A 12,055-nucleotide genomic window follows, 5' to 3' on the forward strand; every position below is an offset into this window, starting at 1 on the left:
GTCAGAACTATGCAACTAAAGAAATATCTCCCATGTGTAGAGTTTTTTGAGTGCCACCTGAGACACTTTCAGCATGTCCCCACTGTTAATGTCAATACTACAAAACATCAATAAAAGGTCATTTCACTTTCTTTATTGTGAAAACATACGATCCAGTAAGCTGTGCCAACAGCATTAAATCCACCAGCTCCTTACAGAACATACTTAATAACAATCATTCAGACTGTGAACCAAGTGCAAGAAAGAATGAACAAAGCATATCCAAAAAAAAAAAAAAAAAAAAAAAAAAAACAGACAAACAGTAGCAAACAGCCTCAAAAACATCTTTCAAAGGACAAACTGTTCATCGGAATCATTTGCAGCTTCTGATGCAGAGGACATATTGTAATTGTTTTGAACAACAAATTAAATGTCAATAAATATGCACTTTTCATCTTCAGTATTATAGATGCTTATCGTAGCATTCTTACTGGCTTTTGCATTAAGTGTGCGTAGAAGGCAATTTAGACTCAAATGTAGTTTACATCCAACAGGTTTTCTAAGACAAAAGTACTATCACATTTGAATGTTCAGCAGCATAATCAAAATAGCTTGCACTCATTGGATTGCATTTAACAGGATACAAAAGCCAGCCTTACAACTACTCTGTACAACATACTAGTTAATGACTAGTAACCCTGGTAGCTTGGTCTAGAACATGTAGCGGTCACATATATTATTCAGATCATACAATAAACTTCAATAGTAAAATGAGATGAATATTGCTAATCTGTGTGACATTAAGACACTCAAAAAAGACTAGCATAGATACTTAAAATAAGATGAGGTCCACGGAAACGTAATAAATCACAACGTAATGATGGCAAGAATCAATAAGTCGTCTCACAGGAAAGTGGCATGGTTGATAGATGAAACTCTGTCTATGTTACACTTTATTCCTTAAATGTTTACTAAAGGTAAAAAGTGCAATATAGTAATAGGTAGGGGTGCTATAGCATATTCACTGAGGGCTTTGTTGCATCTCAAGGACAAAAAGTTGACAAACAGAGAAATTATTTATAGGTTGTTTGCACAGCCAAGTGTTATGATCAGGTGTTTGTATCATGTTCTGTTGCCTCTGGTGCCAGACGCACCTATTTTTCAAATTTGCATTTCATGGCCATTCTCTTCAATAAAGCCACAAACAAAACATCAAATGAAATATGCCAGTTCAGACTGAGGGGACCGGGACTGGAATAAACTGTGAAGCAGTGAAATAAAATCTATGAAGAACATCTGTTTCTCCATGAGAAACTGAATACATGACACAAATCAACTTGCACAGGCAACTGCAATTAAGTGCTTTCAAATTGATCTTTGATCACCGTACACTCAACAAGTTCTTTTCTACCTTCTATTAGGATCAAAAATAACCAATATTATTAAATACAAAATATGTATAAACCTTCATACATCTCAGGCTATAAGTTTGGTACTGGCATGAAACAACAGCAAAAGTTATTCCATGAAGTTCCATATGACAAATAAATGGATATTTTTCTAGTGGTATACATCCACCTGAATGCAGTCACTCAAATCCTCGAGGGCACTTTCTTGGCTACAATAGCACAGAGGAGTTACAGTATAAAACATCGTAAGAAACATATTGAATTTGGATGATAAATTATAAATTTCCATATGTACAAAATTCTCATATGTTTTTACATATACACATATTGACAGGGTCATCCAATCTGCCACTAGTACTCCAACTTTACAAAACAAGGGTTTGTTAGAAAGAAACGTATTCCTTGAAGGTGACGGTGAGACTGTTTGTTGTAATATCAGTGATTATAATATTTCCCATAAAAGGTGAAAATTTCTTAACAGGCTCTTCCTTCGACTTCTCTGTACATTTCTCTGTGTTCTCTGTCACAGGAGCTGGGTTTTTAACGACCAGCTCGGGTTCTGGTTCTGGTTGTATTTCCGGTTCTGTCTGCTTCTTGGTCTTTGGACAGCTAAGATCCATAGGCTCCTCTTGGCTGCTAGAGTCCGTAATGTCATATGTGCATGTGCTGCTGTGGCGTGGGCCGCTGCAGTGGAGGTCCATCGGTTTGTCCTGAGGTGGAGTGACCACAGTGCTCGGAGCACTGAGGCTTCTGGAACTCAGGAACGTTTTGGAAACACTCCTATCCTCCACAGGCTCCGAGAGCTTACGCTTGCGGTCACTGGAGAAGGAGGGGATCCTGATCTGGTCAATGGCTGTAGGGGTTGGGGTATTTGTGTCCATACCCCAGGATGTTGGAGGTGGGCTAGCAGTTAACTGTAAGGGTAAGTCATCTGGCAAATCAGCCTGACCACGAGCCACTTCGGTGTTGTATTCTTCTGCTGTGCTTGGTGAAGGCTTTGAGAAATGTCTGTCCTTTGGAGAACACTTTTTGGGATGCTCTGCAGCAGGGGGGGAACTGCCAATACAGATCTCTTTGGGGACACCATTCTCTGGGTGCAACTGGTCCACCATTTTGGTTCTGTGCAATGGATTGTTTTCTGATGGTTTGGTGTGTTGGGCTTTCTCTTCACCTGATGATTCTCCATGTTTACCTTTTGCCCCATGTACTTTGTTACTGTCCATGTACTTGCTCATGACAATAACGATACGTCCATTCTTATTTTTGTTCTTGATTATCTTCATCTTGCTACTAATAGTACTAGGGAGGGTTGCATCTTTAGGATTGGGTTTAAGGGCATGTTCACTCTCACCCTCCTTAACACTGGTTGCGGGTTTCCTCACTTCTACTGCCAGTTCTTTGACTTTGCTCAAGCAGCCAGTGTCTTTGTCACGGACCCACTTTTGCTGCAGTGCCAGTGGTAAGTTCCAGCCAGGATTGGCTGGTTTGCTGGCTAATTCTTGAACTTTGACCACCTCTTTGAGCCTTGATGCCTGTGCATCGTACAGATTGGGGTCAGGCTCATAGTGGTGGTGCTTCTTGCTGTTAAGCTGGTAGATGAACTTCTTCTTGCTATTGGCCAGCTGGTCAGCAGGGACCTCCTGGCTGCTGGGCTGATACTGATGGTGCTTCTTGCTGTTCAGCTGGTACTGCTGAGGTTGGGAGCGCTGTACCTGGATGGGCTCTGTTCTGAGGCGGCCCTCTGGATCCTGGGAGGGCTCCTCAAAACCCGCAGGAATGCTTGATCTTCGGGCAAATGAGGGCACCTGAAAGAAGACACAAAATACAATGTTAAGATTTCAAATATTTCATCTTCATGTTAGTCTCAACATAAGAAATGCATAAGTAAAGCATGCATGTTAAACTGGAATTCTGGATCTCCTGAGGATATCAGAGGATTTCAATAAATAAAGCCAGCATAATGAAGGACAGACAAAGAGCACTGACATGAACACTCACAACTGCTCAAATGTGTAAACATGTGTTATTGTTAAAACATGCAAACAAGCACATCAAATTTAGATATAATTAATGATTCAAGCATGTCAAAACCTGCTGAAAATTCAAATAAAGTATCAAATCAATGCTTAACTTATGACATCCCTCCCACAATCCTGTGCCTTCCCCTTCCATACCCCAGCCTGACCCCTTGGGCCATCAGAAGGGCACTGCAGCGGAACGCTCAAGATGCTTTGGCTGTGACCTTAGGTCAGGGAAGTGCCACCAGACATGTCACGCTTTATCCCTGATTGCTGGCTACGTGTGACTCTGGCAGAATGGTGTACCTCTTAAGGAGTGACACTGTATAGCAATCAGTCTCTCAAAATATATAATTACATTTAGCTCAGGATATGGTCCTGTAAAATTCTGACCTGTGACTAATAAATAAAACAAGTTAATATTTTCAACTACACGCATTAACACACACACACACACACACACACACACACACACATATATATATATATATATGTATATATATATATATATATACTTTTTTTTTTTTTTTTTTTTCTGTTAGCACTGTTGAATTACTATCTTGGTAAATAAGAGTCTTAGCCCGTCTGAAGAAAATATATATTCGCACAATATAGATTCACTAAGGGGAAAAAAATCCTCTAAAATATGAGGCACTTCCTTAACGTAAGAGGAAGCAGCTTTTTGCACAAACACCTATTTTGCATAAAAAATAATGAACATGCAGAGATAAAAATGAGTGCACTCAAGCAACACTTATTTAACCTCAGGCAATAAACCCAGTTTCATGATTATGAAGAGCGAGCCAGCTGGCAGACCCTATGCCCTCTTCATTTTTTGCTCTGTCTCCCACAATACAAATTTATACATAACCAAAACCACAAATGAAATGACAGCATTTCTAAAACACCTGACAGTCCGCCTCTCCTTTTGCCCTCTCAGACAATACTGAAGTGAAACTTGTATCTCAACACCAAGGAAATGGAAGAGAAATGAAGATAAAGATTTTCACAGAAAACACTGTATATTGGTGATAGTTACCTGGACTAAAAGATGTTTTGGTTTAGGCCCCCGTTTTCGATATCCCATCAGCTGCTCCTGCCTCTCTCTGTGGAAAAAAATTATAATTATTGCTTGCAATGTTGAACAGCACTGCACACATTTACCTTCTATAGAGCTCATTTGCTATAAAATATATTACTTCACTACATTTCAAAATACAATACCGTCTCCTTCTAAATTATAGCTTTGGCATTCCACTATTCATTTTTTTTTTTAACCCACTCAAGGTCAAAAGTAGAATTTTGATTTGGAAGACTAATGAAGGCCCACGTGTGACCTGCTGCAAAGCATTATGGTCCTTATTTGCATAGCTCTCTCCATGGTAATCGGCCCATTCCATATTCTCATTATCAGGGAGAAATTCAATTAAGGCTGCAGCAGAGAGAATCTCTGCTTGTCTTTCAGACATCCTCCATTCTGCTGCAAACCCTTCCTCTTAGCTGTGCTTTCACTCACATTCAAATCCTAATTAGGGTCATGAGGTATGGATAAAATGGGATAAATACAATGTTGTGGAATAGTTCTGGGATACATGCTCGGGTTGAAAATATGCACAGCACAATGCCTTGTGTAACATGACTTATGCCTCAGCAATCATAACCTAAACTGATAAACAACAAATCTTGGCATATTTCAAAACTATTTTAGTAGTCAATTGTCATTGACTATAAAACCAAATAGGAGGAGAGGAAAAGGTGTTATTGTAGCTGTAGTGATGAAATCATACACTGGCCTGTCTCTGTGAAATATTGTTCCCCAATATAAACCTTGACTCATCATTGGCTCATAAATAACCAGCAGGCAGTGAAGGCTGGCTGCATGCAACCTTCACCAGGCATGCATAATGGACCAGCCTTCTCTGGGCCTTTTGCTGCTGATGTTCAAGCGATCAGGCCACAAATGAACACAATAAACTGTTTATGTCGTCATGCAGTAATGTGTGCAATTTTAAATAAGAGATGTCCAATAGGGTGACCCCCATTTACAGAAGATTTGGCAATTACAGCTTCCGTTGTCAGATCCCCTCCCCCATCCTCTGGGAGCAGAGTCCACACACACATTGCAGAGGCAGTGCTCCATGACCATCAGCACACATCCAGACACACATGCAGGCAGGCTGCTGGGCAATATGAGTGGCACTCTGGAAATACTGGACAACACTGGGTGTCAATTATCATTTTAAAAAATGGGAACTGCTTTCCCCGGCCATCATGTGTTATCCAGTCCCATTAGTAGGCTAGTGGCTTGCAGGGAGGGTATACCTCATAGGTCCCATGGGTCTAAACAACCAGGACAAAGTGCTGTTGTGACACGCCATAGGGCTAAAATGACAGCAGCATTTGTATTCATTAACATCATTGACTCTTTGTGTATTTTAAAAGCCACCAGTGATATGACCTGAAATCATGAATACACAATCAGTCAATTAATGCCTGGATGATTATGTCTTATGTTCCCACAACATCAAATGGTAACTCAAAGATCATATTTTCATTTCATATAAAAGGTCTTTTGATTTGTTCATTATCAGGTATATGAATGTAACAGCTTCCACTTGTATCAAACATCAGTATTTGGAATGGAACTGCAAATGTCTGGTAAATGAACAACTGCAGGTACAGTGCAGCTCAACCCATTGGTTTCCATCAACACTTATTGAGCAGCCACATGAGTGGCACCATGCAGGCAGCTACATGGCCTCCTTACAATAAAGCCATAACTAAACACTATAGATGTTTGTTGTAATACAAATGATAACATCCAGGCTTTCCACAGGCCAACTGCTAAAATAGTTGCAGCTATATCCTACTGCTCCTAGCTGTCCCACGGCAAATGAACTGATGGACTTTATGCATTTAAACTAAAAAATGCAGTAGCCCCACCAAGGAAGCATTGCTTTTTTAAAAAAAAAAATATGTTCATGGTGCATGTACCTTCTGTTAAAAAAAATAAGGTTCACAAGTTGGATCTTGTTTACGATTTGTGACACTGGTGATCTGAGCTGCATGCTCTTGACTTAACACCACGTGATGTGGCGGTAATTCGTTAAAATTCCCCTTCTAAAACATTCACCCGTGCACACTTGCGCGTATCAAATCATTCCATAAGCGTGTCTTAGGAATTCTCACAAGGAGCTCCTCAACCTTTCCCTCCAGGGACAGTCCTGTGTGTTGGGGCGGGGGTCTCAATAATAGAGTTACCACAGCGCCCCTCCTCCCATGCCCATATAAGGTCATGGCTGAACTGGAAGCTGCGCGGCAATGTCCAAAGTCCACACCTCTCACCTGTTTTGAAATGCGACGAGAAGACGCGGGTCAAGGATGTTTTCCTCGGGTTCCCATGTGTTGTATCTGTGGAGAGGAGCAAACAACTGTTAGAGGAAGACAAAACTTCATGCTCTGATGGCAAACATATTGCATTACAAGCCAAAGCGCTTGCCCCTCTCATTTATCCTGTGCATGTCCTGTGGTGCTGATCTTGACCGTTACCGTGCAACCAACGCAGCGTGGACAGCTCCATCATAATGTATAACAATGTATCCTGGTAAATGTTTGTGTTTTTCCCTGCATGATGTTTGCATTTGGAGCAAGAAGCCCATTTATAATCAGTGTGAATCACATGCCCGCTACAGCAAATCAACCATGAGTATGTCCCGAGTGGAGCAAAACGTCAAAAGGGGTCTATTTGCTCTCCAAACGATCCTCTTCCACCGACTTCTAAAGTCGGCCATTTTAGCACCACTGTCTGTAAATTCGCTGGCAGAGCAAAAATAATTAAAACGGGATTACATGGCTGTGCCTACCCCCTTTCCTCGCATAAATTAGTGAAGGCATCCGCGGATGCATTGAAACACATACCGACCGCGCTCTCCAAGCCTATACGCACGCGCGCGCGCGCACACAGTCTCCAGTAAACGCACGCCCTTGATGAATGGCATTTTTGCAGCAACATTTGGTCAATGTTGCAGAATGTTCCCGATAATTCACTGAGATATTAAACTATTCGACATATTTCAAAAATGAATGCATTAGGACTTACTTGGGAGACCAGCCTCGCCACTTCACCAGGTACTCTATTTTGCCCTGTAGTGGGGGTGCACAGGGAGAAAATTCGGTGAGGCTCATATAAAACGACAACATATGAACGGACGGAGCGCTTTTGAAAATTTGCGCAGGGTTACCTTGCGGATGCGCTTCTTTTCGATGCCCTCCACCGCAAAGACGTGCTCTCCAGCGGCAGGGAGCTCCATTCTCGCCTGGATCGCAGCGGACGGAGAGTGAGTGAAATTTCAGCTACGGACCGTCGATGTGCCTTCCGCTCTCGGTGCGTCCTCTGCGCGCTTGGTAGTTTTCCAGTTGTATCCAAACCCAACTGTATTCCCTCCACCTCTCTCTCTCTCTCTCTCTCTCTCTCTCTCTCTCTCTCTCTCTCTCTCTCTCTCTCTCTCTCTCTTTTGCACACTCCACAGTCCTGGCAATGAGCACAGAGATATTCACAGTAGTGTGGCTGCGAGCAGCTCTTTTCGTGCAATAGCTTCAGCTCGGTGCATGACGTCAGAGCGCGGAGGGGGAGGTGGAGACCTTGCACAGAGGTTGGGGTTTATCCCTGCGTATTGGACTACATGAGGGATCTCTGGATATTCAAATAAGTCACTACGTTACTGTCATAGCCGATGTGCATAAAATCACAATGTGCTTTCTGAGTGTGCCAGTTGTTTGCGTCGATAGTACCAATTGGCTGCGTGACCACCATTTGAATCAGCTACAACTCAAATTAGAAAACCCCAAAGTTTCAAAGCATGAATTTAGTAGAATAGCCTTTGGTGCAATGCTCTAACCGCAGTAGCCAAGCATCTTTCAAATATTGCAGTGTAATTGGAAATAGGTGTGAGGTCGTTAGGCATTTATTAATGCCTTTAAATGTGTAGAAATAAGTCTGTTTTAAACACTGTCGGGCAATGATTTATGGCGTAAAGCCACACTTGAGGGAATAGAATTTCCAAACAGACTGATAATTTTGTCAACGCACAGACATCTGCAAATGCTGGCGCCACAGCAGTAGAAATGAGCCAGCTGTAACAGACACATTTTGGAGACTTATATAAGAAGTTGACACTATGAGTTTCTTTCAGAGAGACTTTAAAGTGATAGACGCGTTCGAAATCAACAGCAAAATGTCATGAAACCCCCTTTTGGCATTATCACTGAGGTTGACATAATAATGAAAGACAGTCTCTCGTTATTTCGGACCCCCTTAAAGCTCTTTAGTTCTACATGCGAAGAAGGAGGCTTATGGGTCGGTCTGTTAACAGCACATTTCAAATATAGGTCACACACACTCTAATCGTCCAACCAGTGCCATGTCCTCTGGGCTCAACTGCCGTTGGTTTGACACACACCAGAGGGTTGGTGTACACCCCTTACCTGTGGCAACTCTCTAATGGTAAACTCATTCCCTTCCATAACACTTAGCCTGTTTCCTTAAAACCATCATGATACTACAGATCTTTATACAAGTCTGTCCGCACCATGGTAATTTAAATCCTACAGCATAAACCACATCACCACCGAGTCTCTACTTGGCGCAATAAATGTTGATATTTAGTCACCTAATTTATGGCAACTTAATTAGACACGATAACTCCAAACGCGCGCCCCGTGCGTAAAGGACGTGTTTCTGTGCGCAAACGTGCGACCTGTTGGCAGGTTGCTCTCCAAACGACGCTATTTGTAAAGGTACATTATATTAGTTGTGTAAAAGGGTTATTAAACAAGCAACAATCGATGTCTTTTTTTTGCTCCAAAAATAATTCAGCATCACAAGGGTTAAATCGAAGCCTCTAGCAGAGCGGCAGCGGCCAGCCTATTAAATACAGGCACGATATATCTCTGCCCTGCCATATAAGGTAATGGACAGAAAGCACTGAAATATCGCATTATACACTCATTAATTCCCGAGTTTGTGTTATGAATTGCTCACAGGACGAAGTTAAGACTTGGTCGGTCGCAAATATGTTCGATAAAAGCGCGTTATTTCAGCCCTATTCCTGTTTTCTTCCTTTGCCCTTCAGCCGCGGTCAGGGAGCGCATACGCCCTGCTTCCCTAGCAACAGCATGAAAGGAGAGAGAGAAAGAGAGAGAGGCAGAGAGGGAAAGAGACAGAATTTAACTTTGGCTGTATCAAATAACCAAGCATTTGATAAATTGTCATAGATGAAGCAACTCCCGTTCTCTCCATTTTATTTCCTCTTTCAGCCACCCTTTTGCAAACGAAATGCGTACCTCATAAGCATATGATGTAAAGGGCCGATAGGATAATGTAGCAAATTTGGGAGGTGTAGTTATTCGCTGTCGGTACGGATCAGTTGCCACCAGGTATCCCAAACCTGTGTGCTTTTGCGCCGATAAGAAGTAAGCGTAAATTCTGCGTCAGGATCGAGATCATTCATTTTCTAATGATCCTGAGTCAGCTCTGTGACGTTTTCTGATCAGAGCCTGATGCAATATTTACCTGCATCTACGTTTGGTGATGCCTGGAAAATCAATGGGCTTCAGTCTATTGGGAGTAGAGCAGCATCACCAAAACGCAAAACGACGGATTTCTATAAATTCACAGCACGCAGGTGCAACACATCATGTGTGCGTGTTCAAGGAAGGCACTTGCTTATTTCCTATTTTACTGCAATGCATTTACTGACTTATCTTCTTTGAAATTGTTTGTTTTGCTGAGGAGACGGAGCCAAAAGATCTATATTGTCAGAATGAACTGCTGGTCCTCTTGGGATGAATTGTTACCATATATGGACCAAATCCACGGCAGCAATCATTTTGACTGCAGTTGTTACATATTTAGCCATGCGATGTCATTAATATAATTTAACTCTCTTCCTGATTTCTTAGAAAATTTTGCAGTTTCCCTCTCCTGTCTGTAAGCTCCCTCAGGAATGCGCTAAGGTGGTCCAAGTGGCCATGCACTGTTCACCGATACAGTCAAATGCTGATAAAAGTCAGTAGCAGGAAATCAGTCAATCTGTCGTTATGATCTGAGTGCCTGTCTTCAAAACGAAGACGCATAGTCCTATAATAAATTGTCAACGAGTAAAACAAACAAATAATAAATTTTAGAAATTGGAAAGATAAAGTGAACATCTATTCAGCAGAGCGCTGATGGCAAGGAATCTGGTAAATGGATGAGAAATATTTCTCCCTCAATTTGCAGTCTTTCAGCTCCCAAACATGCTGCAATATAGCTAATCCTATCTAATGAACATGAACAGATATCACAGTGCAGAGACTCATCACATGCCTTTCTACATCTCCCCCCTTCATTCTTTGCACTTTGGAAACGACGCAAAATGCATAACAATAATAACACCATATCGAAAGATACTGCAGATGCTTTGTTAACGTTGTTCAGCTGCTGGATGTTTGACTTTCTCAACTGGTCTTGTTTTCTGAGGAGTTAGTGTTTTTCGACATGAAATGCCTCAAAAACACTCCAGTGTGCCTTTGAAGAAACGTTTGAACATTTATTTTGTTGTTTCAACGGCCCGCCAAGGTCAAACGAGCTGTTATCTACACTATGTGGATAAACTCAGGGTCACTGAGTCCGTTTTTATCTCCCGGTTGAAACAGCACTTTTGAAACATGTTTTGTCATAAGCTTTCTTCAGCAAAAAAAAAAAAAAAAGGTGTCTCATTTGTGTCAGTGTTCCTGTTTACTATACAGGATATTTTCATCACAGAAAACAAATTTATTGACCACTGAAAAGTCATGAAATAGAGTTTCTGTAAAATTTTAACTGGCTAGTTTCCTGTATATGACTGAAGTTGGCCTGTAGAAGGGATTTTGTTTTCTACAGGCCTGCAAGCCAAGAGGAAGTAGAAACAAGGAAGGGAAGTAGATCATTGCAAACATTTTAAGTGTATTTATGTGTGTGTAAGTGTATGTGTGTGAGTGCTCGCGCACGCACAAGTGTGTGTAGCAGGGTCAGGTTAAGTCATGATCTCTGGTCCTGTCTCAGCAGGGAGCTCAGGGAGCTCAGTACTGTGACCTTTTCATTGCAACGCCCTCTCCTTTTTCTTTCTCTCTTTTTTCTGTCTCTCTCCCTCTCTCCTTCTCACTCTCTCATCTGTCTCACTCTCTCCCTCTCTGCCACACACACTGTCTTTCTCTCAGAAACATATACACATACACACAGCTGGCTCACACAACACCAAGCCACAAAATGGTGCCTCTGGGAAGCCAGGAGGCCTCCTTGGCACCCGCCACCCATGGTGCCAAGAGTGCCAACTGAGGGAATGGAGAGATGGAGGGGATGGGAGGGAGTTGGGGGCTGGGGAAAAGAGAAAGAAACACACAGAAATGGGTGTGGAGGAGAGAGAGAGAGACGGAGAGAGGGAGAGAGAGAGGACATGACAGAGTGAGATTGAGTGGGAGAGATGGGACAGAAGGGACAGAAGAAGAAGAGCCTTAGAGGAACAAGGATGGAAAGAGAAGGAAAGAAAGCGAGAGAAAGACCATAGCGAACCTTTACATTAGCCAGCCAAGCATGTGATTCATTCCTCGACCGCAACATGGAAGAAAAGA

General features: G+C 42.1%; 1 protein-coding gene across 1 annotated transcript; it reads right to left on the minus strand.

Annotated features, from left to right (window-relative positions):
• Window positions 1-113: 113 nt before the first annotated feature.
• Window positions 114-9,102, minus strand: cbx4 (chromobox homolog 4 (Pc class homolog, Drosophila)). Its single transcript, XM_030058588.1, has 5 exons — window positions 7,648-9,102; window positions 7,506-7,549; window positions 6,752-6,817; window positions 4,446-4,512; window positions 114-3,193 (listed from the first exon to the last, which is right to left on the minus strand). The coding sequence occupies exons 1-5, from the start codon at window positions 7,714-7,716 to the stop codon at window positions 1,772-1,774; spliced, it is 1,668 nt and encodes a 555-aa protein (XP_029914448.1). The 5' UTR covers window positions 7,717-9,102; the 3' UTR covers window positions 114-1,771.
• Window positions 9,103-12,055: the final 2,953 nt, after the last annotated feature.

Source organism: Myripristis murdjan, chromosome 8 (assembly GCF_902150065.1).
Source record: "Myripristis murdjan chromosome 8, fMyrMur1.1, whole genome shotgun sequence".
Classification (NCBI taxonomy): Eukaryota; Metazoa; Chordata; class Actinopteri; order Holocentriformes; family Holocentridae; genus Myripristis; species Myripristis murdjan.

Excerpts from the sequence above, each read along its gene's own strand:
- cbx4 (XM_030058588.1), bottom strand. The coding sequence starts at position 7,716 with ATGGAGCTCCCTGCCGCTGGAGAGCACGTCTTTGCGGTGGAGGGCATC. Across the intron at positions 6,818-7,505 it reads TGGCGAGGCTGGTCTCCCAA|ATACAACACATGGGAACCCG; the intron begins GTAAGTCCTAAT and ends TCCTCTCCACAG. Across the intron at positions 3,194-4,445 it reads CAAAACATCTTTTAGTCCAG|GTGCCCTCATTTGCCCGAAG; the intron begins GTAACTATCACC and ends GTCTTCTTTCAG.